The sequence below is a fragment of the Thermobia domestica genome, chromosome 15, assembly GCF_964235325.1.
Source record: "Thermobia domestica chromosome 15, izTheDome1.hap1.1, whole genome shotgun sequence".
Taxonomy (NCBI): domain Eukaryota; kingdom Metazoa; phylum Arthropoda; class Insecta; order Zygentoma; family Lepismatidae; genus Thermobia; species Thermobia domestica.
In genome coordinates this window covers 102,479,715-102,505,571 of record NC_137468.1, presented here as the reverse complement: position 1 = coordinate 102,505,571, position 25,857 = coordinate 102,479,715, and the positions used below count along the sequence as shown (strand labels likewise).

General features: G+C 33.9%; 1 protein-coding gene across 4 annotated transcripts in view; it reads right to left on the bottom strand.

Moving 5' to 3' along the window:
• Window positions 1–25,857, bottom strand: part of Mvl (solute carrier family member malvolio) — a 207,091-nt gene that overhangs the window by 67,887 nt on the left and 113,347 nt on the right. For all 4 annotated transcript variants that reach the window (XM_081740011.1, XM_081740010.1, XM_081740012.1 and 1 more), the window contains exons 2-3: window positions 1,269–1,420; window positions 409–531 (exon numbers count right to left, since the gene is read on the bottom strand). In XM_081740011.1, the coding sequence (XP_081596137.1) occupies window positions 409–531; window positions 1,269–1,409 (264 nt within the window). In that variant the 5' untranslated portion in view covers window positions 1,410–1,420. The remainder of the gene's footprint in view (window positions 1–408; window positions 532–1,268; window positions 1,421–25,857) is intronic.

Below are 25,857 nucleotides of genomic sequence, written 5' to 3'. Positions count from 1 at the left end.
CATCCTACAATAGAAATCATTTACTTGCCTTCGGGATAATATTAAATATTCGCCCGTATCGACGAACCACTCGCCCCGGGCTAGTGGGCGAGTGGTCATGTGCATTCCTGTATTAATCTATTAAAGCAATCAAATTCAGCTCAATATTATTTTTCATTATGCAAAATTGATAATCTTGTAAAAGCAATCTTTTTGTTAGATTTTTTATTTAAAAAAAAAAAGTTTTAAAATCAATACGAATAATCAACTTATAGATCCATAAACTGATAAAATGTTAAATTACACTTATAATGAAACTGTAATTGAAAATTACTAATATTTCAATTTTTTTTCCATTTTGGTTTATGTTTTTCATACTAAATTAGATGTTATTCTATAACTTACTAGTTCTAGGAATAGATAACTTACTTTGTAACCAGCTACTGTTCCAGATTGTAAATCAGATTCAATATTTCCCGGATCTAAATACGCTATACTCATTAGAAATCCTGGACCAGTGAAAGCCCATAGCTTCCGAAAACTAAACAATTTCTGAAACAAGAAAGAAAGAAAATAAATAAAATAATCCCGCTGAAAGCACAGATAATTATATTTCATTTGCTAGGACGTAGATTCAGAGCTGAGTCTACTACAGTGTGAAGCTGAATCTACTATAGAAGTAGGAAAGGAAAACATTAGGAAACAAGACACATCTTGACAGAAAGTCACATTTATCATATATTTCCTGCAAAATACATGAGGTAATGAAATTGGGTACACGTGGGCTTGTTAGGAAGTGGTACATTTTAACACTTAGTAAAGCAAGATTAATATGTGCATTTGAAATATGTAATGATCCGACATAGTATCATTTGAAAAATTAACCTCATGTTGGATTGGCAATAGTGTTAGTCTAGTTGTATTCCAGAATGTGTCAAATAATATTCTCCTGTCGGAATTTGTACTATACAAATACTATGTGGGGCAGCCGTGACTCAGTGGTAGAGCGCTTAACTCTGGAGCGTGAGGTTCCTGATTCGATTCCAGTCCATGCCTGTGATGGAAAAACACCATGTGCGTGGGTTTTCACGGGATTCTCCCCTTTCTTCCCCACTTTCTTCACTCCATTGCTGTCCATCTCATCATCAAGGTCTCCTTTAGCTCAGGAGCACAATCGTGGGACGTTAAACTTAATATACATTACTAATTATTTTAGATTTATAATTAATAACTAATAAATTTAATACTTTGTATTAGTTCAATAAATTAAAAAAAAAAAAAAAACTTACGTCTTCTGTTTCAGGTATTTGAATTTTCTGATCAGCAAAATAAGCCTGCTTGGCGCTTGGAGTAAGGCACGTTGTTTCTTTTACATTTGTACTTGTTGACTGTAATGGAGGCTTCTCAGGCGTCCCACTTTCGTCCGGCATTATTGCTGAATCTGAAAGAAATTATTTAATATCGGAAATTCTGAATATTGATAATAATAATTTCAACAATTATAATTATTATACAGTTTAATGAAACCTGTTTCTACCGGAACTTGAATTCAGTAGAAATTTTAGGGATCCATGGGATTCTTGACCATTTAATTTCTCTAGCATTATCCCATAGTTAGTAGAACCAAATTCCATTATGGACATACGAAAATAAAAATTAAAGATTTTCATGAGAATATAAATACGCTGAAGATATTAAATGGAATCACTTAGCGTTTAAGTCAGCGTCAGAAATACATACGGTGAGAGAAACATACAAAAATATAAGAAAGAATCGAAAAAGAATTTGCTGTTGTCTGATAATTTGAATTATTCCTTCCGTCAAAGCATTGAAGTGATATATAGTGGCACAAGAACGAGACAGTTTGATATATTCTAATAACCAAGTACGTAAAATACTTTCTGTCCGATTTAGTATATCGTAATTTAATATTCTCAATCTATGAGTCGTGACTAACTGGCGATTTTGAAAGAGTGTTTGGTGGAACGCGAAGTTTTCATATCGGATTAAACCTTTACCTTCAACTTATTGATGAAATATACTACGTAGTTTATTAGCTTATGCTGCCTTCACTTCATGTTGGTGTGGAACAGGGTGTCCTTGGGTACAAGAGAAAACTAAGTAGAAATATACCTGACACACTTTCAGATATACACTGTGCAACTTATGCTTCATTTTGAATTGTAGTGTCTGATTTAGAATAATTAAACAAGAAAGGCAATGGGGAATATTAATATAAAGTATTCATGTCATTATCTTCAACATTACATATACCAAGTCCGTTTCGGAATAAAACAAAACAACTAAACTTTGTTCACAAAGCGTTAATTTTTTGAATTTATGTACTTTTTTTTAACGTAAATTTCTTGCCAGCTTAAACATTTATTGAAACGAACACCGAGTTTTGGGATATTTTCCTCACAGAACTTTGCCACCCATGATTTTAGCCAGATATTCATTGACGTTTTCATTTCTTCATCAGTGTCTAAACGCTTATCGCTCAGGAAGGTCTTCAGATGGCATAATTGGTGTTAGTCATTAGGCGCAAGGTTTAGATTGTATTGTGAACGATCTAATTCTTTACAGCCAAAAAATTGTTCAGATTTTGAGTGTCACGTCATGGATATTATCCCGACTCTCCTTGAACAATCTGACCAATTGTAGTAATTTATTATCACTCATTGCATAGTCACCATACACCACATATATATCTGGCGATGAATATTTAAAGCTAGCAAATTTCTTGCTGTTGGTAACCGGATGACTGACCTATTTCACACTCTGTGGGCCGCACTCAACTTTCTTAAACATCTTTACTTAAAACTACAAAATACACAGACTGACGCTGTGAACGCAAATGGCGTCCGATTAACACAAGGGTGCCGCATGCCTCCGCGCACACTCATTCTCAAGGGCACGCGCAATTTCAAACGGACCTTTTAGAAAGTAATTTTCGCAACTAATAAAATTCAATAAGCTTTCAATTTTCAAAGAATCATCATTATAGCGCAAAACAAAAGAAAAATTAAAGCACCGAGACCGTCAAACATTTGTTAGTAGCTACACGCTATAATTTATGGTGTGAGGGAAGAACGAGCAGCACGAACAATATCGGAGAACTGGCTTGAGGGAAATAAGAAAGCGCTAAGGAGGAAACGGTAGCCAGTTATAATAAAATGTGAAAAAAAAAATAAATTAAATAAAAAGCTTTAGATGAAAAAACCTTATACAAATATCATGAAAAATGAATTGTTTGTGGCTTAATGTCCCTTTTCAGTATATAAAGCATATATAGCCTTTTGAGGCTATATAAGGCATGGTTTTACAGCTTCGTAGGATACTTTTACCAAGATCGAACTCGAATCTTCAGAACAATGGAAATTAAGTTATTAATGATGAAATATATAATCAAACAACATGAGAAACAAGAACAAGAACAGTCAAGAAAGGAATATAATATGGATGAAACAAGATGCTTTGGTTATAAGCGATGTAATTGGTCTCCATCGTTTGTGAAAAATGAAATGTGTGTATTCCCATCCTTTTTCAGGAAAATAAAAGGTTTGGTTAAAAAATGCATATATATACTCATGAAATTCATTAATACTACTAATACTATTTATATTGAACACCAAATATATGTTAGATCTATCGTAATTTCTTACTTCCGGTTTCACCAAACACTTTTAGTGATAAATTCTAGTTATCATCTGCATCTCTTCTTTCTACCTTTCTCTTTTCACAGCGGCTCGACGTGGAATAAGAAAGAAGAAAGAAAAAAAGAATGTAGATATTTTTATGTATGGAAAAATTATGAGTTACTCAACAGCTGATGTTCTTCGACGCATTAATTAATTTTTCTAAATAACCATCAATCATAAGGTTTCAGCTGCTACTGTTCAACAAGCGATGGCAATAGTAACACATACTCCATTCAGAACAAAAATGCCGTTCAACGACTTAGTATTTTTAGTGCAGAGATGAATAATCTGTCAATGTTTATTGAATTTATACCTAGATACTGGTATTAGGAAGATTATCCTTGTTATAAATGAAGATGATCTAAGAAAATCTTTTATCAATTCGGATGCTTCAGGTCATTGTTAGAGCTTGTCAACTGACATTTTAATTTAATTCTCCTGGTTCATCTTACTGTCCAATACGGAATAGTACTTTGTAATAAAGATTTTGTTCTTTACTTTCTACATTCCTTTTCCTAAAATGAATATTGTTCAAGGCCATTACTGTAGCTTGAGGCAAAGCAACAACACGAACTATATAATAAAACAGCCTTACCTCACTATATCTTTGTATGTGAGTGAATTTAATTTCTTCGGTGTTTCGGCTTAAAATCAACAATTTTGATAATTAAATAAAAAATAAATAAATAAAAATAATTAAAAAACGAAGTTGTTTTGAAAGTTTTAGTGAGACAAATAGGAAACGATTTTTTTTTTAATTATACTGTAAACGCAAAGAGTGAAAAAGTGACTGACTGGACCGAAACCCGATTCCGGGACCTACGGTATGCCTTGCCGATGTGTTACCACTATGCCACCCAGTCAGCTTCCCAGAACAGCCTCTTTCTCTCTCTCACACACACACTCTCGAGGTCAGTGCTCTCATCTCGGACCACGTGGGTTGTACCACAGACCCCCTGCTGTGATTGAACAATCCTGTGTTCATATACCAAGCACCTTATGACGGTTGAGGTTTCGTATATATTAATGAGAGGAGGAAACAACCATTTTTTGTTTTGTTTTATTTTACACAGCAAATTCTCTATAAGTGTGAATTCTAACGTTAAGAGTGAAAAAAATGACTGGACCAGGACTCGAACTCAGTACCTCCAGCATAGTGGGTTTGCGTTAGAATTCACAACAATAAAGGATTTGGTATGTAAAATTAAAAAAAATCGGTTGTTTTTGTTTTCTCCTTTCATTAGTATATATGAAATCACAAATGTCATAAAGTGCTCGGTGTATGGACGCAGGATTTTCCAATCATAGCAGGAGGTCTGTAGTACAACCCATATGGTTCGAGATAAAAGCACCAACCTCGAGAGTAGGAAAGTGAGTGGCTGTTCTGGGAAGCGGACTGGGTGGCGTAGTGGTAACGCATCGGCCCGGTATGCCGGAGGTCCCGGTTTCGAATCTCGGTCCAGCCAGTCATTTTCTCACTCTGTGTTAGAATTCACACCTATAGAGGATTTAGTATGTAAAATAAAAGAACGGTTGTTTCTTCCTTTCATTAGTATATATACTGTAAAAATTGTTGTAATCAAGATGACCGCTCTTTTTATGAAATTGGTGGTTAGATATTCGGTTATTGAGAATAATCTTGTATAAGTTGTAGTTGTCCAGCAATGATATCCATATTTTATTTATATTTCCTTGGTCATAATTTAATTTCTGATTTTGTGTTTCAATGAACATTGATTCGAAAGCTTGCCTTTTCGTCTTCACTTGTTATTTTCATAAAAGGAATCTTTATATTGTTACCTGTTGTTTCCTTGGCGTCCCTAATATGTTTACATTTTAGTATACCAACAGGAGGCTCATTACATTTGCAGATTACTTCATACACTTCTGACGAAGAGATAACATCAGTATAATTTCTTTTTTGAAGTTATGGCCATTTTAATATTGTGTCTATGGAACATCGGTTCTAGATTTGTATAACAAGTACGCAAAGCACACAAACGATACACAATAAAATTGAATTGATCTTTTTGATGATCAATTTCAACAACTATTTCATTCTATTGTATTCACCTGTATATTTGATACAGATAAGTTAGGAACTTTTGAGTACTACAAATGGTAAATAAACATATAATGAAAGGCATGTATCTACCTGTAAACACTCTGATGACAACAATGTAGTGAGATAGTTGTCGTAGTTATAAGACACAAGACAATAATACTGAAAGCTACACACTCAGCTTAATTCTAAATTTCAAGCTATATTTGAATAAAATACACATCCATTTTTTTTTTTTTTTTTTTTTTTTTTTTTTAATAGTGATTCTGGATATTTGGATAGCATTGTCAGTTTAGCCATTGTATGACTAAATCTAGCTATTTTCACATGATATTTAGCTAGTACTATAAAGACGTAGTTTAGCTAGTAGCTATAATTATGGCCAATCTGCGTTCAAAGCTGCCAATTTCTAGTCATTTGTGTTCAGTGGTAGTTGAATATATTTTTCTATCAAAACTTCCTATAATTTATGAGTAAAGACAATTAAAGTATTATTTGATATTTTGATAATCCTTCTGCTCATTATAGTATTTGCATTGCCACATCACAATCTATTTTTACACATCCTATTTTTTATTCCTTCTTATTAGTGCTGTCCATGGCAAATGATTCTGGAAATATTACCTTTCAGAGATATCAGAAAATTTTCTCCGAGGGAGTATTTGAATAAATGAGGGGTGAAAGTAGTACTGCAAAAATACAGGTAACTCAGGTTAAGTCCGATCGGAGAATTGTCTCAGGTTCTCAGCTCCGGGAAGGGTTTCCCACCCTTGAAATCATCAATAGCTAATTTCAACATGCTAATTTGTGAATAAGAATTTTGAGCTGTATTGAGAGTATGAACGGGGCGTTTTTATTGTTGTACTCGAACAATAGTGCTACCGACATGTAGCAAGGGACGTGTAGCACCTCGTCAATAATGAAACATAAGTGTACTATAAATGTTTCCAGTCTACTTTAACCCATATCGATTTCAGAATACCGTATGTTGTAGTTGTCAGTAAAACTATCACAATGTTGTGCTTTCCAGTAGTCATCGAAGATTCAGTGACTTGAATATCGCAATCTGACTTATTTTTATTTTGGCGCAGCAATCCTTTCATTGGCCGAAGGCACTAGACAATTGAGCCGATCAGCCCTTGTAAATTTGCTGAGTCGCCACCACGTAAAAAAAAACTTGCTCATTGCTCAGCCCCAGTATTTAACTCACCTGCTTATTGCTCAAGGATAATATATATACAGCAGCACGTTATCACATAATAGACACTTCAATTTTTTTATCAAAATATTAACTTAATTATTAAACATATAACTTTATTTGTAGAAGTAACTTTGAATTTACAACTCTGCAGAACTTCTGTAAATTACAAAAGAAATAGTACAAAATCAATTTTTCCGAATAATAAATTTTCTACAAATGTGTGTCCAAGTCTCAAAACATTAAAAGATAAAGTGTCAAATCTGGCACTTAAGAACTAGTATACTTTGAAGGAATGCAACAGAAAATGACTGACTTTTGAGATCGGATATACCTATTTTCCATTGATAACAATAAAAATAAATAAATTTAAAAAAAACTTACAAATGTGTTGCATTAGTGATATATTTATATTCGATAGGTTAACCAGAAGACATGAAATTAATTTTTTGATGCTTACTTTCTTTTTACCCAAATTTTGGAAAAATAAATTTAATTTCTATAAGAATTCACTCAGGTGTTATCTTAAAAAAAAAAAAAAAAAAGTTCTGTAGAATATGCTCTTTGTTTCATTATCATCAATAATAATATTAATAATGCGGTGAATTTCGTACTAAGTGAAAGCTATAATCGATCCGACAATTTTAGCCTTAATATCATAAAGGGGAGTGAGTAAGAGCTTTAGTGTTTTTATATGCCACTCCTTTATTTCTAGTATTGTTCATTTTTTTTTCCGAATAGGATTTATTGTTCTTCAGGCTTTGATTTCAAAAATTAGTTGGGATCCTAAAGCAAGCATATTTTTCACCTTCTTTTTGGGATAGATTATGAAATGAATTAACCGATTTCAACTGTTTATATTCTTCTTTTAATAATAATAATAATAATAATAATAATAATAATAATAATAATAATAATAATAATAAACACAAAATTTTGGGAAATTATTGTGCACCAATGAAAAAATAAAATCATGACTGCTCCTTTCCAGGTCTTGAACCGTTGCGAAAGCCTGTCAAGGATAGAACAGAGAATAACAATTTTCGAAAACGAAAATTTGGGGAAAGTATTTGAAGTAAAAATTGATGAATAATTGAATGAATGAAAAAAATTTTAGAAGGGAGAACTTTGGACTTGCTACATGCTATCGAAAATCACATGAATAGTAAGAGTGACAAGATCAAAAGAGTAACAGGAAAATACTGAGTAGGATCTTCGAACGGAAGGTAACAACACTCGTCAGTGGATTGGTTTGGCACAGGATAGCTTCAGGTCAAGCTTCTGTTTTTGAAGCGATGAACTTCTCAAGTCATATATTAGTTAGTATTTGATGTATTGTCTATACGACGCAAAGTACAAATAAATAATTTATCGTTCAGAGCTTAGTTTTCTGTATGCGTCCTAGTGAGAGAAGATTCCATTTCTTTATAACAGAAGGAATTTCACGGAAATGGGCTCCATGAAGTGATTTTATAACACAGCTCCAATCATATCGTTTACACCACACTACCACACTTTTACAGAGTAATGAAACTGTAGGTTTTCTTTAACATTAAAATGCTTTAGTAACAAATTAATTAGACGAATAAGTGTTTTGTACGCTGTCCTCTAGTAAATAGGATATAACGTATTGCTAAATTAATGACGTTGTTATCCTTCTTCTGCATATCATAACCACTTACACTTTCCAAAGATTCATATTTCTGGTCAACACATACAATTTAAAATGTAGTCACTTTATACTCTTTAGGCAAGAACTTAAAAGTCTTAGTGGGTGGTATAGAAAATTGATCTATAGCTTTCTCCTCCCACTACATAGTAGTGAAACAGATATTTTCTCCGAAATTCGGTGTTGCCAACAAAATTCGAACTGAACGGCAGCTCTCGGCAAGAATAGGGGAGTGAGTAAAAGCTTATCTTCTCCGTCACATGAGTAAGGAATGGAATGTCTCAAATGTTTTGGCGAAGAAAAAAGTAGTCTGGAAACTTCGAGTGCTTGATGTTCCTTTGTTATTTGACCCCTTCAACCTACTTTCAATAGAATATTTCTTCTTCTGTTGAGAAGGAACGACCCATATATGCAGGCAAATCAGTCAATACTTGTTTATTTCCCCTTCTCTATATGGAAAGAAAGAAAGAAACCATATGTGTCAATCATTAATCAAGTATAACGGGGACCAAAACTATGGCAACGTCGTTGGACACACATTAAGTTACAATATCACTACTAAGAGGATATAACTGTTCGAACAGTTCCGATTACCACCCACTAAGGCTCTTGCCTAAAGAATATATGTAATATTAATATAACTTCTCATAATAATCTTTTATGAGGGATGCTGGAAAAGTTCCTGTAAACTACTACTAACAGTAGCGCTAGTGTTCTGTTATAAAATTCGAAAGAATATGCTTTTCACTGTTTAAATTATCTTTGATTGTTTAAGTCTGTTCGTTTCTTTTTCACAGCATTTTGAAGAACTAGTATTGTGTGAGAAATGGAAATTCCTCGTGAACACTTTCTAACAATGGCTTTTTATGATTTCAAATGTAGTTTAACATCGAAACAATGCATCGAACGACTTCATTCAGCTTTTGAGAACGAAGCACTATCCAATAGGGCTGGGTACAATTAGTTTTCCAAATTTCAGCGAGGTCGCACATTTCTGTGATGGATTTCATGAAGGTCGTCTATCCATGTCTGTTGTTGCCCAATAATGTTGATGCCATTCGTGAAATGATTGAGCGAGATGGGCATGTGACATACTATAAGATTTAGTCATCCTTGAACATTGACATGAAAGCAATATATACGATTTCACATGGTTACCTGAACGTACGGAAACTTTCAAGCTGTTGGATCCCACACAATTTGACCTAAGCTCAAAAATAGGCCCATGTTAATTGGTGTAAAGAAATGCTCAAAAAAAATCACCCGAGGTAAGTCAAATTTGATATATTATATCGGAGATGAAACTTGGATCTATTCAACGAACCCAAAATAGACAGCAGTGTAACTGTTTGAATGTTTCAAAGTGAGTCGAAACCAATAAAAGTTGTTCGTTCGAGCACTGCTGCCAAGCAAATAATTGATTGTTTCTTCGGTTGTACCGGTCATGTGGCAACCACAGCTTTACAAGGTCAAAGGACTGTAAATGCTGAATGGAATACAATTGTTTGCCAAAGATAATTAATGAATTGCGTAAAACAAACCCAAATCAATGCATCATTCTTCATCAACATAATGCTAGTTCCCACTCAACATACCAATCTGTTTATTTTTTGGAAGTATAAAATGTCGAGAAGTAATGTCTCATTATTCGTACTCACCTGATTTAATACCTAATGACTTCCTATTGATCATACACATGAAAAATAAGATGAGTAGTGAGCGATTTGTCACCTGAAGCAGCTACTGACGTATTTTGAACAGCGGTTTTTGAGGTACCTTTTCAAACTGTTGTGAAAAATAAACAAATAGCTTTAAACTAGGGATGGTTAATTCCGGAAAATTTTGGCCATCTCTAGTTTAAACATGTAAACAAATACAATTTAAACATATAAAGGTCTATTTTTCCGAATTTTATTATAGTGAAACACTAGCGCCATTCTTAGCAATTTGCAGAAACTTTTCCAGCAGTCCTCATATAAGGATTCAAAACTCCAAATTTACAAGAATTGAACACACACAAAAGCAAGTTCTTTGTATAACAATTCTATAATAAAGAATAATCGATATTATCATCTGCCAATATATTTATTACTACTCCTAAAGTACGCTGAATGTATTAATTAATAAACAAAATTAGCTCCCGCGCGATTAAGTGCTCAGCATCTACACTTATGATGCGAGAGTCACAAGTTCCATTCTCGGTTGGTACACATCGATTCGGATTCGCATGAAGCAGTAGATCTACGCCTTAGAAAGCATCTGTGCAACAGGAACTTAATTCTAATAATAATAATAATAATAATAATAATAATAATAATAATAATAATAATAATAATAATAATAATAATAATAATAATAATAATAATAATAATAATAATAAATACACAAAAAGACGTGGATATCATCAAATTAAATGTTTCTATTTCTATTAGCACTTACACTGGCTGAAGACACGTTTTGTATGCTGTAATGAAGTCATTATTATTCAATTAAATCTACACTCAAAACGAAACTAAAACTTTAATTACGCTAACTTATAGGATATAAACGAGATTTCAGCCTTATCAGCACACACGCGAAAAGTATTATCTACTATTTTCAAGAAATACAATATTATCTCGTATGATAAAATAAATAAATAAAATAGGCCTTGCATCAATTACTGTTAACGGAGTATTGTAGAAGGAAATACTGATTAATTAAGGAGATATTTACATCTTTAAATATGTTTTAAATCCATTACAAAGAAATAAACTGCTTAGAAAATGATTCTTGTGAATAGTTAAATGGCAGGTGCGATTGATTGCTGGTAAAAATTCCCAATTTAATCGCAATCACATCAGTTTATAGTATTACATAAAAAGAAATTTTACAAGTTTACTAAAGTTATGAAAATATGCAAATCAGTATAGATCAATGGTTCTCAACCTTTTTTCCCTGACGACACATTTTACTAAATGTCCAGGTCATCGCGACACACATGTTTGATAATTGTATTATAAATAATAATAATAATAATAATAATAATAAGAAGAAGAAGAAGAAGAATATCTATTATACCAGTGAAACCAATTAGTTTTTATAATGAGTCTATATAGTACTGAGCATTATTGCTAGCTCTGGAGGTGTTAACTGGTACAGTTTGTCTCGATTTTAACTAATTATTATTAAATTCTTCATGATTTTTAAATTCTAAAATTTCGCGACACACTTTAGAAACTGCGTGATACACCAGCGTGTCGCGACACAACGATTGAAAACCACTGGTTGAGTTGATTTTGAGTTTAATGTCCCCTTGAGTAGCGAGACTATATGAGACGGGACCTACTGATTAACGTAGAATCCGAACTACATGAGCTCCCGACAGGAATCGAACCCAGGTCTCCCACGCCAAAGGCGCGTACGCTAACCGCTTAGCGACGAAGGAGCTCGAGAACCACTGGTATAGATTATGCCAATAACGAATAAATAATGAGTAGTTATATACTTAGTTTGTTGATTAATCTAAAATGGGCAATTTGGATCTCTAATTGTTATAAATGACAATATTTATTTTATGGCTATAAATACATCAGATAATACATTAAACTGTCACATGAAATCGGTAGGACAGTAAAGATAGGAAATAAGAATTGTATTCAATAACAAATGTACAGTGTTGAATTCCAAGAACACAGAAGCTAAGCTTTACTATACTTCAAAACTATGATATGAATAAGTATCGGAAGTTTTATATAAAGGCTATGTCCGCTCATCCATTTGTCGATGATATCAGAGCAAAACACGGTAAATGATATCGAGAAGAGGTTTTTGAAATCGATTCAGCGTCTTAGGAACAGGTTCACCTTCTTTTCAAGCATGGAGTGGTAGAGATCAATCATTTCGAGTTTCAACGGCGATTGTCATAATAAATATTGGCAAACTGTTTTCTTGGAAACGGTTAATCTTTACCCATATTACTCTACTAAAACTGGAAATGGTACAAATGGTTTCAATATCGACCTTCATACACCAAAAACGGAAAAGATATCGAGATTTTTTTTTTAAATAGATTCAGCGTCCTAAGAATTGATTTCACAAGGTGTCTATTAAAATTCCAAAATGAAATTTCGTGACCTTTTCTTTGCCAAACCATAAAACTTCGTAACATTCTGAAGAGCGAATTTGGATCCGAATTAGGCCGAATTTTTCATGCATGCGATAGAAGCGTGCTTTGCTTACGAGTTGGTAGCGTCTAAAGCCGACCATAGACATTTTTGGCTGTAAATTTTGACGTTTTATAGAACAAAGTTTTTTCAGTCTGTGTTTATATTTGTATAGATAAAAAAATCGTCACCTAAAAGCTAAATTTCGAGACTTTCATGACCGTTTATTATTATTATTATTATTATTATTATTATTTCGTGACCGATAGACACCCTGTTTCATCTCCTCCGATAAACCAACTGTTCATATTAAAAGTGATAGAGATCAATTGTTTCCGGTTCCAACCTTCATTGCCGTAGGAACAAAACGGTAATAGATAGCGACAAGTGGTATATTGAAATCGGTTCAGTGTCTCAAGAAAAGATACAATCTTCACCCGTATTACTCTACTAAAGCCGAAACGGGGTAGAAACTCACTACTACTTCTCGTTTAAATATTTATCTCATTGGAGCAAAAACAATACGAAATATTGGGAAGCTATTTTCGGAATCATTTCAGCTTTCCAAAAATAGATACCATCTCTTCTGTTAACCTTGTACTCAAACTGGAAATCGTAGAAATCAATCATTTCCAGTTTCAACGTTGATCCCCTTAGTAACAAACAAACAAACAACAAGAACAAAAAAAAAAAAAAAAAAAAAAAAAGTACTAGATAGCTACAAATCATTTTTGGAATCAGTTCAGCGTCTTAAGGAAATATATTTCCACCCGCATCTGTCTCTATTAAGATCAGAGTAACAGAATTTTATTAATATTTCTGGTTTCAATATTGATTTCCATATAGCAAAAACGATAAGAGATATCGAGAAACGGTCTCTCGGAGATGGAGTTATCACGAATAACTTTCATTTGGACTTTTATCCTTATATGTAAACCGGAAGTGGTGGAAATCCACAATTTACAGTTTCAACACTGATCACAATAGTGCAAAATGGTAATAAATAAGAAGTGGTTTTTAATATGAATTTAGTCCCGTAAAAATAGGTTCCATCTCCGGCTTTAATTCTTTAGTGATAGAAGTAGTGATACACTAATACTACCGGTTTTAATATCAATATCCATACAGGAAAAGCGGTAAAGGTAGCGAATAATAGCTTGGAGTGCCAACATATATACTGATACTTCAATGTGCCATTTGCCTTACAAATTTTGCATGGTGATAACTTATAGGACCATCTCCATTTCTTGAAGTTATCTTTTTGACACTCTTTGCTATTATTCTAAGCCCCTAATACCGAATACTTTCTGATTCGTCGTCCAGTGATCGAGTCTCCCATTTTGGTTGAAACTGGACTTTTTTTTTTTTTTTTTTTTAAGTTAGTTAGTTAGTTAGAATCCTTGTTTTTTTGGACCATTTCTAGTTTACTAACTTGATGAAAGGAAGATAATTTTGTTCCTTCCTTACCGAATTGTTTGATATATTATTTTCCACTTCCAGGTAGGTCCAGTTATTATATTTGCTTCCTGTCCGTGCTCTATTTGTTGTCAGAAATAAAGATGTAAGAAAGTATCGCTTTTGCCTCCTGGAACTCCATCCTATTTGTTTGTCAAAACTACAGATATAGTTCATTGAATCTGATTTCTTCATGTGCAAAAATATTTTTAATGAATTGATATGATAAATGACAATTTTTCATTCTTTCGAATATTTTCATAACAACAGGTAATGACTAAGTTAATAGCATGTACAATAAACAGTATATAAATAAATTACTATTACATATTGCAAATGATTCCCGAGTTCTTTTTTTAAAAAATCTTAAATATCAAACAAGAGCTCAAACCTCAAGTTTCGTAGCCATTTATTTGCAGCCTCAATTTTGATTTTTAAAAGCTACGAACGAATTAAAATTAAGATTATAGCACTTACGATAAAATATTAATAATTTCGCTTGTACGATCACGTTGTAAATACAATACAATACAATACAAGTTCTCATATTAAAGAAAGAAAGAAGAAAAAACTTTACGAACGCTCTAAGCAAAACATGTGCTTACAGTTAATTATCTACTAATGGTAACATTTGCAATTGTAGTTGCGTAAGCATCTAAAAGGAAGTTTTTGGCAAGAAATTTTAATAGTAATTCAAGAAACATTACGATTTTCTTTAATACACTAGTACTTCCGGTTTTAAACTGATAAAAAATATGTAGTTCCACAAGTAGCATAATTACTTAAAAAGAAAACCCTTGAAAAAGATGGCATTTTACCACTGAAACGTAGCGTTGAATTCCGCTTTAGCATTTGGATCCTTGCCAAAGTACCGTATTTACGCCTGTATGGCGCGCCCCCGTGTAAGCCGCGCACCCCCAATTTCTGGAACGTTAAAATTATTGAAAAAAAAAAAACTCGTGTAAGCAACGCACATCAACTTTCTCAAAAAAAAAAAAAAAAAAAAAAAGGTACAATGTATTTTTCATCCTACTTGTAATCATTAAAATCGTTATACACAGTGACTGTGATTATTAACAGAAATCACTTCCGTGCCTAGCTTTCTTTGTCGCCGTTGTCTCCCGAGGAGCTGGAGCACGTATCACCATCGGACTGAATGAAGTCTTCGCTCCCATTGCTAGCAGTGGAAATGCAGCATTTTTTAAAGCTGCGGACGACAAGATCCTCTGGAATTGAATTCCATGCTTCAATAATCCATTCGCACAAAAGACGAAGTGCAGGTTTCTTAATTCGGCCAGTTGGTGTAGTTTCGTGTACTGCAGTCGTCATCCATTCAGTGTACAGTCGCCGCAAGTGGTTCTTGAAAGGCCGGTTGATGCAAAGAGGAAAGAAGCTGTAACTTGTCATTTTATATTAAAACTTTTCTACTCTTGTAAAATTACTCACAATATTCCAGTATTAGGTTAATAAAAACTCCCCGTGATTTTAAATGCTTGGTGGCTCAGTCAATTCTACATATCCTCGCGTATGCCGTGCACCCTGTTTTTTGACTTCGATTTTGTACAGAAAAGGTGCGCGGCATACACGGGTAAATACGGTATAATTTTTAAACTGTTATTATTAATATACATCCTATTACGTCATTAGGTCATTTCTTCTATGTTTAGCACTCGCCGAACTACGTGTATCAAATGCATATACTTAAAATATTCAACTTAGTAAGAATTGTAATTATCATTATTATTATTATTATTATTATTAATAATAATAATAATAATAATAATAATAATAATAATAATAATAATAATCAACTATTTATCAATAAAACATGTAAATTCAGTCTTTTTTCTAATGTGGTTTTGAAAAACTCGAATCAGGAACTTGATATGGGCAATAGACTTTCTTTATCATGCTTAGGAACACAATAACTTGTAGTGTTATTTCCTTTTTCAATGTTCTTGTTCTAGTTGCACTAATATTCTTACCAGCCATTATTTCTTACAGGTGCTGATCCTTAGGTATGGTATTATTAGATCATACAGTTTTCCAATGAAACTTAACAGTCATATTTCCTCCAATTCTTGTTCATAATTTATAATTTTATTTCTTATTTTATACTTCCCACTTTTTAAATAAAACTACAAAACTGACTTCTGGACTTCGTCACTGTTTCGAAAACCAGCAACTCATACCCTACGCGTCCTTTATGCTATTTATCTCTTGCAAATAAAAGGTATAAGGCACTAAACTTATTATGCTGCAATTATTAATGAAATATTTTCTTGTAAAATACGAACAAAATTATAAAGCGAAAACTTCGCCCGAAGAAAACTCAAACCTTAAAAGTAAACTACCTCTTGTGGATTTTTTTGTAAGAAAGAACTTACGCCATATATTAGTACTATTAATGAAATGTTTGTTTATAAAATATCAACAAAATCGTATGAGTCGTATTTGGTGAAGCTGTCAAAAAAAAAAAAAATAATAAAAAATAAAAAATAAAGAAATAAATAAATAAAAAAAGAAAGAAAAAAGACACCCTTTGCGGATATTTTCATAAGAAATTGTTTATCCTATATTGTAGTTATTAATGAAATACGAACAATATTACCAGAGTCGTTTGGAGAAAATTGTCTGTAAAGAACTCACCAACAAAAATAGATTTCCCACTTCTGGATATTTTCAGGGCAAATAAGTTAGAAGTCAGTGAAGTAAAACTATTTCACTTCCCAGTACACTGCTCCAAAATATAATTGCACGCCTAAACTTTACTAAGTCCCTTAAAATTGTCAGTTTTGGTAACATTGCATTCGAACTAATAGGAGGGGAATTCATAATTAAAAAATAACGAGACTTCTAAACACAGCTCACAGTTCACTATTCGAGAGACTCGGCTTTTCTGTTACTTAATATAATGATACTTTTAGAACAAAATAGTATCTTGGCAAATGCAGAAAACTTGGTTGTAGGTAAAAATGCACACGTTTTTCTACCACAATAATTGTTAAAAACAAAACAAGGAGAGTTGTTAAGATGTTCACTATCGATCTATACAGCTGGAGGAAAAATGAAGTTGTTACGATAGCAATGCGCATTGTTTCTTTTTGTGGGGATTCAGTACTTTTGAGCCTAGTTCGAATCCCATCAAGTTATTTTATTTATTAATTTGTAACTTTTCAGTTATTCTTGTAGTACAGTTTTATAGTATATGTTTTACATTATTGACAACTTTCTAACCTATACAAAAACAAGAAGTTGCATGGTGAAAATCACTTTTTACATCGAACTATAAGATGTTAATAAACTTGAAAATAAATCCGAAGTGCTACTGCTCAGGAAATCACCATCAGCTTTAATAACTCCTTTATCATTATTAGAACGTAGTTCACTATTGTTATTATTTTAAAGCTAGGAAACAGAAAAAAGATTTGACGGTAATAAATTTGGCGAGACTCGATTTTATTTGTTCGCAGTTTGTTGTTACATCTATGCACTTTATGTTGTATTGGTGTATCAAAGCATTTTTAGATAGCCTTCCACGACTACCTCATACTTTATTTTTTTCACTTAAACGTCCTAATAGTTCTCAATGGTATATTCCAATTACGCATTTGTGGTGGCCAAGCACGCCGTGCGTGGGTTTTCTCGGGGTTCTCCCGTTTCTTCATTCCACCATTTCATTCATTTCTCATCATCACAGTCTCCTTTAGCCTAGCCGGCATAACCGTAGGACATAAAACTTAAAGATTTCATTTTATTATTATCTCCAGTTACATAAAATCATTTGCTGGAGGGTCTACCATAACAATGCTCTCACAGTTTCATAGAACACTGGTCATCGCCTTACCCTGAACAATCGCACATGAGTATTTTGGGTGTGGAGGTGAGGTGCGTTTTCTACTGCTTTGAAATCTGTTTTGTCTCGAATTCAAAGTGGTGGATGTTAGTCATATCCTGAATTATCCTGTGCTACAGATTTGTTTCTTCAGCACTTCATCAGAGAGTTTTGTAACCTCTTATACGAAATGCCAATACCGAAGGTCTATTGGTAGATCTAGGGTCACTATTGTTAAAGGTGCATGCTATCAATGAACATCTGACACTTATGGCAATCTGTAACTCAATTTCTCGCAGTAGCATTAGAAGTTGAATGTTTGCTTAACGATTGACACATATCAAGATGGATTTTCTGGGATCATATCCTTCTTGTAGAGGTACTCAATAACAGTTTTTTTTCTCTCTCTCTCTCTCTCTCTCTCTTACTTGGTCATGCCTATTCACAGGATCATTCTGTCGATTTGCGGCAAAAGTAAACTGTAGGGCCAATGATGTAGGTGGGAATTCTGTATCCACCATGAATAACTTTTTTGTGCTAGCTTGAAGATTTGAAGCTACGGGCTGGGAGTGAATCCGTCCGTGTAAAGGAAGAGGAGTCACGGGAGAATGATATGCACTCGGGCTGGGAGTGAATCCGTCCGTGTAAAGGAAGAGGAGTCACGGGAGAATGATATGCACTATCATTGATGTATTCAGCTTGTTCTCAGAAGGAAACTATGCTATTATTGCTTTTCATTGCAAATTTATTCATAAATTGAGTCGTTTTATGAGAGCCCGCTTGAGTTTTTGAGCACTTATAGTGTCAGAATTAGAATTTAAACGACAGCAATGACATCCTTGACCCTGAAAATATGGAAAACGATGCCTCACACTATAATATTCAGGACTTCTATTTCCGTCGAATTTGATCATTATCTGGCATTCATGGTGATTTGAGCCACTTTCAGTGGTCAGATTGTAATTTGGAAGGCACAAATGGATTTCTTGACCACGGGAACCTACAAAATAATTACGACACCGCAATATTCGTAGCTATTTTCACATTCAGATTCTTGATGAGCAGGGTCTCATTAACCAAAAAAAAAAAAAAAAAAATCATCCAATGTCGCAAAAATTCTGTGAAAACAGAGACTGTTTTTCTAAAATGTTCACCAGTATATAAATTACTTTCAAATTTTCGCCATTCGAACTTAACCACTCGTGTTACAAAAACTTTTTTTTTTTTTTAGCTTAATTCAAGATCTTTTAAGTGATATATTGAAATATCACGATATCATGATCATTGGTAATGGAGAAATGATCATTTAAACGGACCTGTATCTCTGGACATGGTAGCCATTTTGATGACATCATCACACCCGGGTTCGTGGCCTCTAATGGTGTCTTTTATTTATTTATTTATTATTCCTTCATATATACACAACCACTGTACAAAGTGGCATATTGGTGTCCGGAAGTGAAATATTTTGGTGATATTTGCAATAACTCCACCGACTATTATGTCATATTGTCAGATTATTAATAGAATATGTATTTATGAAAAGTGAACATAATCGCGTGGGTCGTTTTTGAGGAACCCACGACCAAGAACAAACCACTCCTTGTAATTTTTTTCCAGAAAATTGATATATTACAGTATAAAGGTGTTAATGAAATATTGATATATAAAATATAAAAATCGTTTAAAGCTGTTTTCGAGAAAATTTTATTTGCACCCTTCAGTAAACTGCCCTTATTTTCGGAAGTAGGAAGAAAATTCGAAAAAAAAAAAAAAAAAAAAAAAAAAATGGGTAACTTACAAAAAGTTTTAAGTTTTAAAAATTTGGTGCGGGTATGTTGAATGATATAGTCTAAGCGAGTGAGCACGCTTATATGGGACGAACGAAGGGACAGACGAATATTGAAAATTCACTTTTTCGATATGTAGAGGTCATGAAACGTGTAAATCCGTTAAAATCTCGAATTCGTTTTTTATTTATTTTTTAAATCATATCACCATACTTTCTCTCCTATTGTCGCTCGAAAGTAAAAGAAAATAAGCTGTTAACATAAAAGATGTAAGTACTTGCGCTATGCATCCTAATGCTCCTGCAGCTGCTCCTCCAATCTCAAGGTTAATTTGGTTAAATTGATTTCTTACTTCATGGTTGGTAAGCGATTTACACCCTCGCATTGGATGGTGTTCGGTGGCATCCGTCATACCCTTAACCCATAACATGTGGTGATCTTGGTCCCGAATATATCCAAACCAAAGGATAAAAGTGAACCTATCGTATTACACGTTGCATTATGTTATTCAAGGACTGGATGTTAAAGTAATATCCAAAAATGTATTTAATCCTTCTAGATACAATCTTATGATCTATCTTGACCATTTCCTAATATCACTGCTAACTACAAATATCTATCTTTGTGTAATAACGTGAGAGTATGATGACACATAAAGTGGATACATATCTGATCAGGAAGGAGTCAGATACATGAAGGCCAAATTAGAAAAAGAGTGGATCGACTCTTGCCCTAACTGCTTTCCACAAGAAAGATAAATTTTCACATATTTCGAACACGACTTTATGATTACCAGAACGAAGGAAAATAGTAAAAATCACTTTACAGTGTGTTGAACAGAGGCACAAAGGAAAATGAATTGAAATCTTTTAGTTTAACGTCCCACAATTATGCCCTTCAAGCTAAGGAAGACAGTGATTAATGAAGTGGATGATGGAAAAATCGTGGAATGCGGAAGTGGGAGGAAACGTAAATACCCGAGGAAACCCATGCACACTGTATGGTTCACCACAAACTTACTTGACCTGGGATTGAACCATGAACTCCATGCATCAGAGTTAAACTCCCTACCAGTGAGCTACTGTATCCGCCTCCCCTCCCCCCAAGGGTACAAAGGAATGGTTCAACTTACTTTTTTTTTTTTTTTTTTTAATTTTTACTTCTTTGTGCTTCTGTTTAACTCACCTTAACTTACTGTACTTAAGGTGTTTTTAATCCTCTTTGTTTCGATGCTGACGACGACAAGGAGTTATGTCCGAAATATATTGAACAATAGTTTTACTTGTTCTTTGGAAATAAATCAAAGTAGAATTCTCTAAATTTTCAGATATTCTTAATTCATTTCAGACGAAACTTTTTATTAATACATTGTAAGTAGTTTTTGTTCATATCGGTAAGACCAGAATTAAATCCTTCTGAGCTTCTTCGTGGCTACATGGTTAACATACGAACCATCGAGGCAGAAGACCTATGTTCAATTCTTGCTGGAAGTACATTTATTTCGGAGCTGTAGGTCCAAATCTCATACAGCTTCGGTGCTGAACAGAAACGTTGAATTGCAAATGAACTAACTATCCAACTGATACTCCATGTTTATAGAACATTGTTATAACATCACACAAAAGGATGAGGACTTCCTTTTCACACAGAAACTTCATTTGCTAATTATCAAAAATCGGGGGGGGGGGGGGAAGTATCATTAACTGCATTAGTTTCTACAGGTTTATTACAGTGTGGCCCAAAAACCGGCTCCCAAGATTAGATGACAATATCTCAGCTAATACTAAAAGCAAAGATATTAGATCTGTGTGATATGTTCATGACATTGACATTTTATTAACCGCGTTTTCCGGTTTGCAAGACTGCAGAAATAAACGTCTACACCACTGCTTAGCAAATATTAATAATCGAAGAGTGCATTTGAGTGGTCGACATTCCGGAGCGAGTGATGAGAATTCCAAGTGAAGTTTAGAGTCAAAGTTGATCGAGATAGACACAATAACTGAGTGAACAAATTCAGGACGACAGGTTCCATTCTGGATAATCACCTGCACGGCGGAAGGCCGTCCTCATCGAAATACCAAGAGAACATTGAGAAAGTCCGTTAAATCATGTGCAAGAAGCCCAACGAAGTCCACGAGGCATGCATCTTAGGCGTTAGGGATTACACTGAACACTGTGGAACGCATTTTCAAGGCAGATCATAATCTGTTTCCCTTTTCTTTTTATGGGGTAACTTGAAGGACTGTCTAGCACATGAACCGTGGACGAACTAAAAGCCGAGACGACGTATGGAGACTGACATTTTAATCTCCGCGTCTCATGAAGGTGGTGTCCAATTTTGCATTCGATTGCTTAAAATCACTGAGGTAAATAGTAAACATATCAAATAAGTTTTTAAAATTCAAATACATATACATTTTGTTTATGAATTCGCTAACCCTGTACAAGACAAATTTAATCTTGGTAGGCAGTTTTTGGGCCACTCTGTACATACTGTTTCTAGTTTTCTTTGCTGCTTTATATGCTAATAATTTTCAACTGGATGTCCAATACCGTCACATTTCCCTTCTTCCATTCTCAGTAGCACAGAAGACAAATACATGGAGCAGAAAGTTATCGACTTCTCGAGGCACACTGGTGGCGGAAGCAAGAACACCGATGAAGGAGTCAATCATTCTGCAGATATCCCATCGTTGAAGCCTGACTATTCGCACAATGCCAATGACTATTTGGTACTTTGCTCACAATGTTCTCCTTGCTCATTCTCCAAGACAGAAGTAGTATACCGAGACGTCATATTAGCTGGAAATTACTATCTTATATGGACAATTTTCGTATGACTGGACATGATTTCTGCGACAGTATGTTAATATGGAAGAACTATTTTTGTCGTTGCAATAATGAAACTGATGACATTAATTACTGTGATTTAATGTATTTTGCTATACATGTGTAAGCCTGGAATATATGCATTTGTGTCAAAATCTCATGTATATCGATAGACGATTTTATGTGTAACATGAATAAAATATATACGCTAAAATATTACTTTTTCGTTGAACACTTTGCAGTCATTCAAAAAGCAGTATAGCTGGACTCTTAGTTTCCTTTACAGGAACTCTACATACACTCATGGGCAGTGCTTTGAATTAGTAATTGAAAGAAACAAAAATGACTTTTTTCGATTTGCCTTCTTCTTGGTCCTTCTCTATGCTATCAAGACTATTGACTGATTATGGAAAGTCTCAATATATTATTATTTATAATGCGTAGAGATCAATACAATATAAAGAAATAACCTAATGATGTCAATGTAGAAACATAGTATTCCACTGAAGATGTCTGTACCTCAACAGATGAAAATGTTATATTGAGTTAACAAAAGGTTTTCGTACTGTGAACCATTAGGTTGTTTCCTTTTATTATATCTCAGTACATGATTTTAATGATCTTATGAATATTACGAAAAGAATATCGGCGGGGTTTAAACTATGTTCATTTTTTTCCTTCTATTTTATCAAAATGAGGATATTCATAATACGCTAAAAATGTTTTTAAGTTTTTCATAATTTGATAACATGTTTAACCTTATTTTCGTGAAAACAAATAAATTCTCCAAGTTTGACCTCTTTTTTTCACACAATTGTACAACAACGCTGACAAACGCCGCTCAAGCCTATAACTTTTTTTTTTTTTTTTTTAAGTTCTCAATAAAATAAGAGAAAATTAGTTTTGCTAATCTAAAATACTGGAAGAAACACACTTGATATTTCGCAAAAATGCTAACCATTTTAAAGCTTTAGTCAATAACAATGTAAATACTGGAATACAACAGAATATCTGAGTTAAATTTGTGTACGAGTAACTTACAAAGTGAAAAAGTAAATGACTGGACCGGGACTCGAACCCGGGACCTCCGGCATACCGTGCTGATGCGTAGTGGTTAACGTATCGGCACGGTATGCCGGCGGTCCCGAGTTCGAATCGCGGTCCAGTCAGTCACTTTTTCACTCTTTGTAAGTTACAGAATTCATATCTACAGAGGATCTAGTGTGTGTTTCCTCTTTCATTAATATTTGTGTACAAGAAATTTATCCTACTTCTGGCCCGAAATAGTAGTGAACCATATATGAGATAGGAGTAACATAAAATTTTACCACGCATATTAACAAAGGCACACAACCAAGAATCAAATTCTTCCTACACATTGGTCAATTTTCGATATAATTGATGCAACAGGTATGCATTTTAAATCAGATACGCTCCTCGGTAATATTGGAACACAGAGCATCTTCACACACCCATGTAAAGAAATCTCACCAAGTAATATCGGTAACGACAGCAAAGTCATATCGCTCTGGCTGCAGCAACCAATACAATGGCAGACAAAAATTTCATCGAACCATTTCCACAACTTCCCGAAGAAAACAGTTAACAGTAAAATTACATCTCTAGTCCATTCCGCAGTTCAGGAAAGAACCAATTCTGGAGAATACTACTATGTCTTGTAATAATAATAAAAGTAAATTACGAACATACCTTGCGTATTTTTGTTCGTGCCTTGGGACAATTTTGACACTTGTAATAATAATTCCTGGTTGCGTTTTCAAGTCCACATCGCCTTTAAATTAAGAACCAAATTGCCTGTCTACATATGTTGTTCTTCAACGGGCTTTGAATTTCCCAACACTCGTTTACACTTCAACAAAATCCTCGCAAATGATTATAAACTGGTACATGCACTAATTCACTTAAAACTGTGAAACAATAAAAACTTATTTGGTAACGTACAGCTTATTGCTCATTACTTTGATTCGTTAGTAGAAAATATGATATGGGTAGTTGACGTTTAAGTTGTCATTATTCGTGAAGATGTTAATGTATTCACTTCATTACCGACCTCGGCTGTGATATCCCTTTAGCTGTCTACTGTAAAAAAAAACAAACAAAAAAAAAAAAAAACACCTTTCAAAAATTGGCTTTCGTTCAAGAGTTACCGTGTAGAGTAACGGACAAACGTAAGTCACTATTGCCTGTTACCGAATTGACTCCATTATCGAACTCAGCCGAGATAATCATTCTATAGCTATCTATTGCGAAAAGAGAACAATAATAAGAAGAATGGCATTTCGTATCTTCCCTAAAGCCATCGACGACTCCACAACTGGTACTATGACTTACAGTGAGCCGTTGTAAACGAACTCATTTATGCGCATACCCACCACCACTGACGTGCCTGCTCCCTACGATTGTACCCCGTTGCTATCGCTTGGCTCCTTGTCCTCCTGCCCTCACTCAGTTGGATAGCATTCGTGCTTTTTAGTGGCCACCTAGCACGTTCGTTCGTGTTTTATGCACGGTAGTTTTTATGCCATCACAATTACAAATAAATCGTAATCAATACTAAGTGATCCAGAGTCACTAACAAGTGATTTGGGAATGAAACTAAATAATACCCAATAATCAGTGGCGTAGGGAAGGAGGGGGAAGCCCCCCTCCCCAAAGAGGTCCGACAATATACTTTGGTACTTTGATGTATGTAATTTTTTAAATATATTTTTATGTTCGTAATTTTTCTATGTGTACCTATAACAGCACTTGCCCCCCCCCCCCCAAATACACATCCTACGCTACTGTCAATAATAATAATAATACAGGCAGAAAAAGCGAATTCGTAATACACGATGCTTAAAAATAACTGCACAAAAATTTGAGACACAAATGTTATCTGATAACTGCCTGAAAAAAGTAAATAACGCCTACTTTTTTTTCTTTGAAGAGGATAGAATGATTTTAGTTATGTCTTAAGAGAGCATATTTATCATACAAAAACTTTTTAATATGTACAATTGTTTCTTCTTTCTAGCTTTTTTAATGTCTCATGATTATGCATATTAGGCTAAAGTGACGAATAATTAGTGGAAGTGAATGATTGTAGAATTAAATTGAGTTCTCTCGCCAGGAAACGAAGCAGCGTCCACATGTACCAAGGACGCACGCACTAACTACTAGACCAGCGA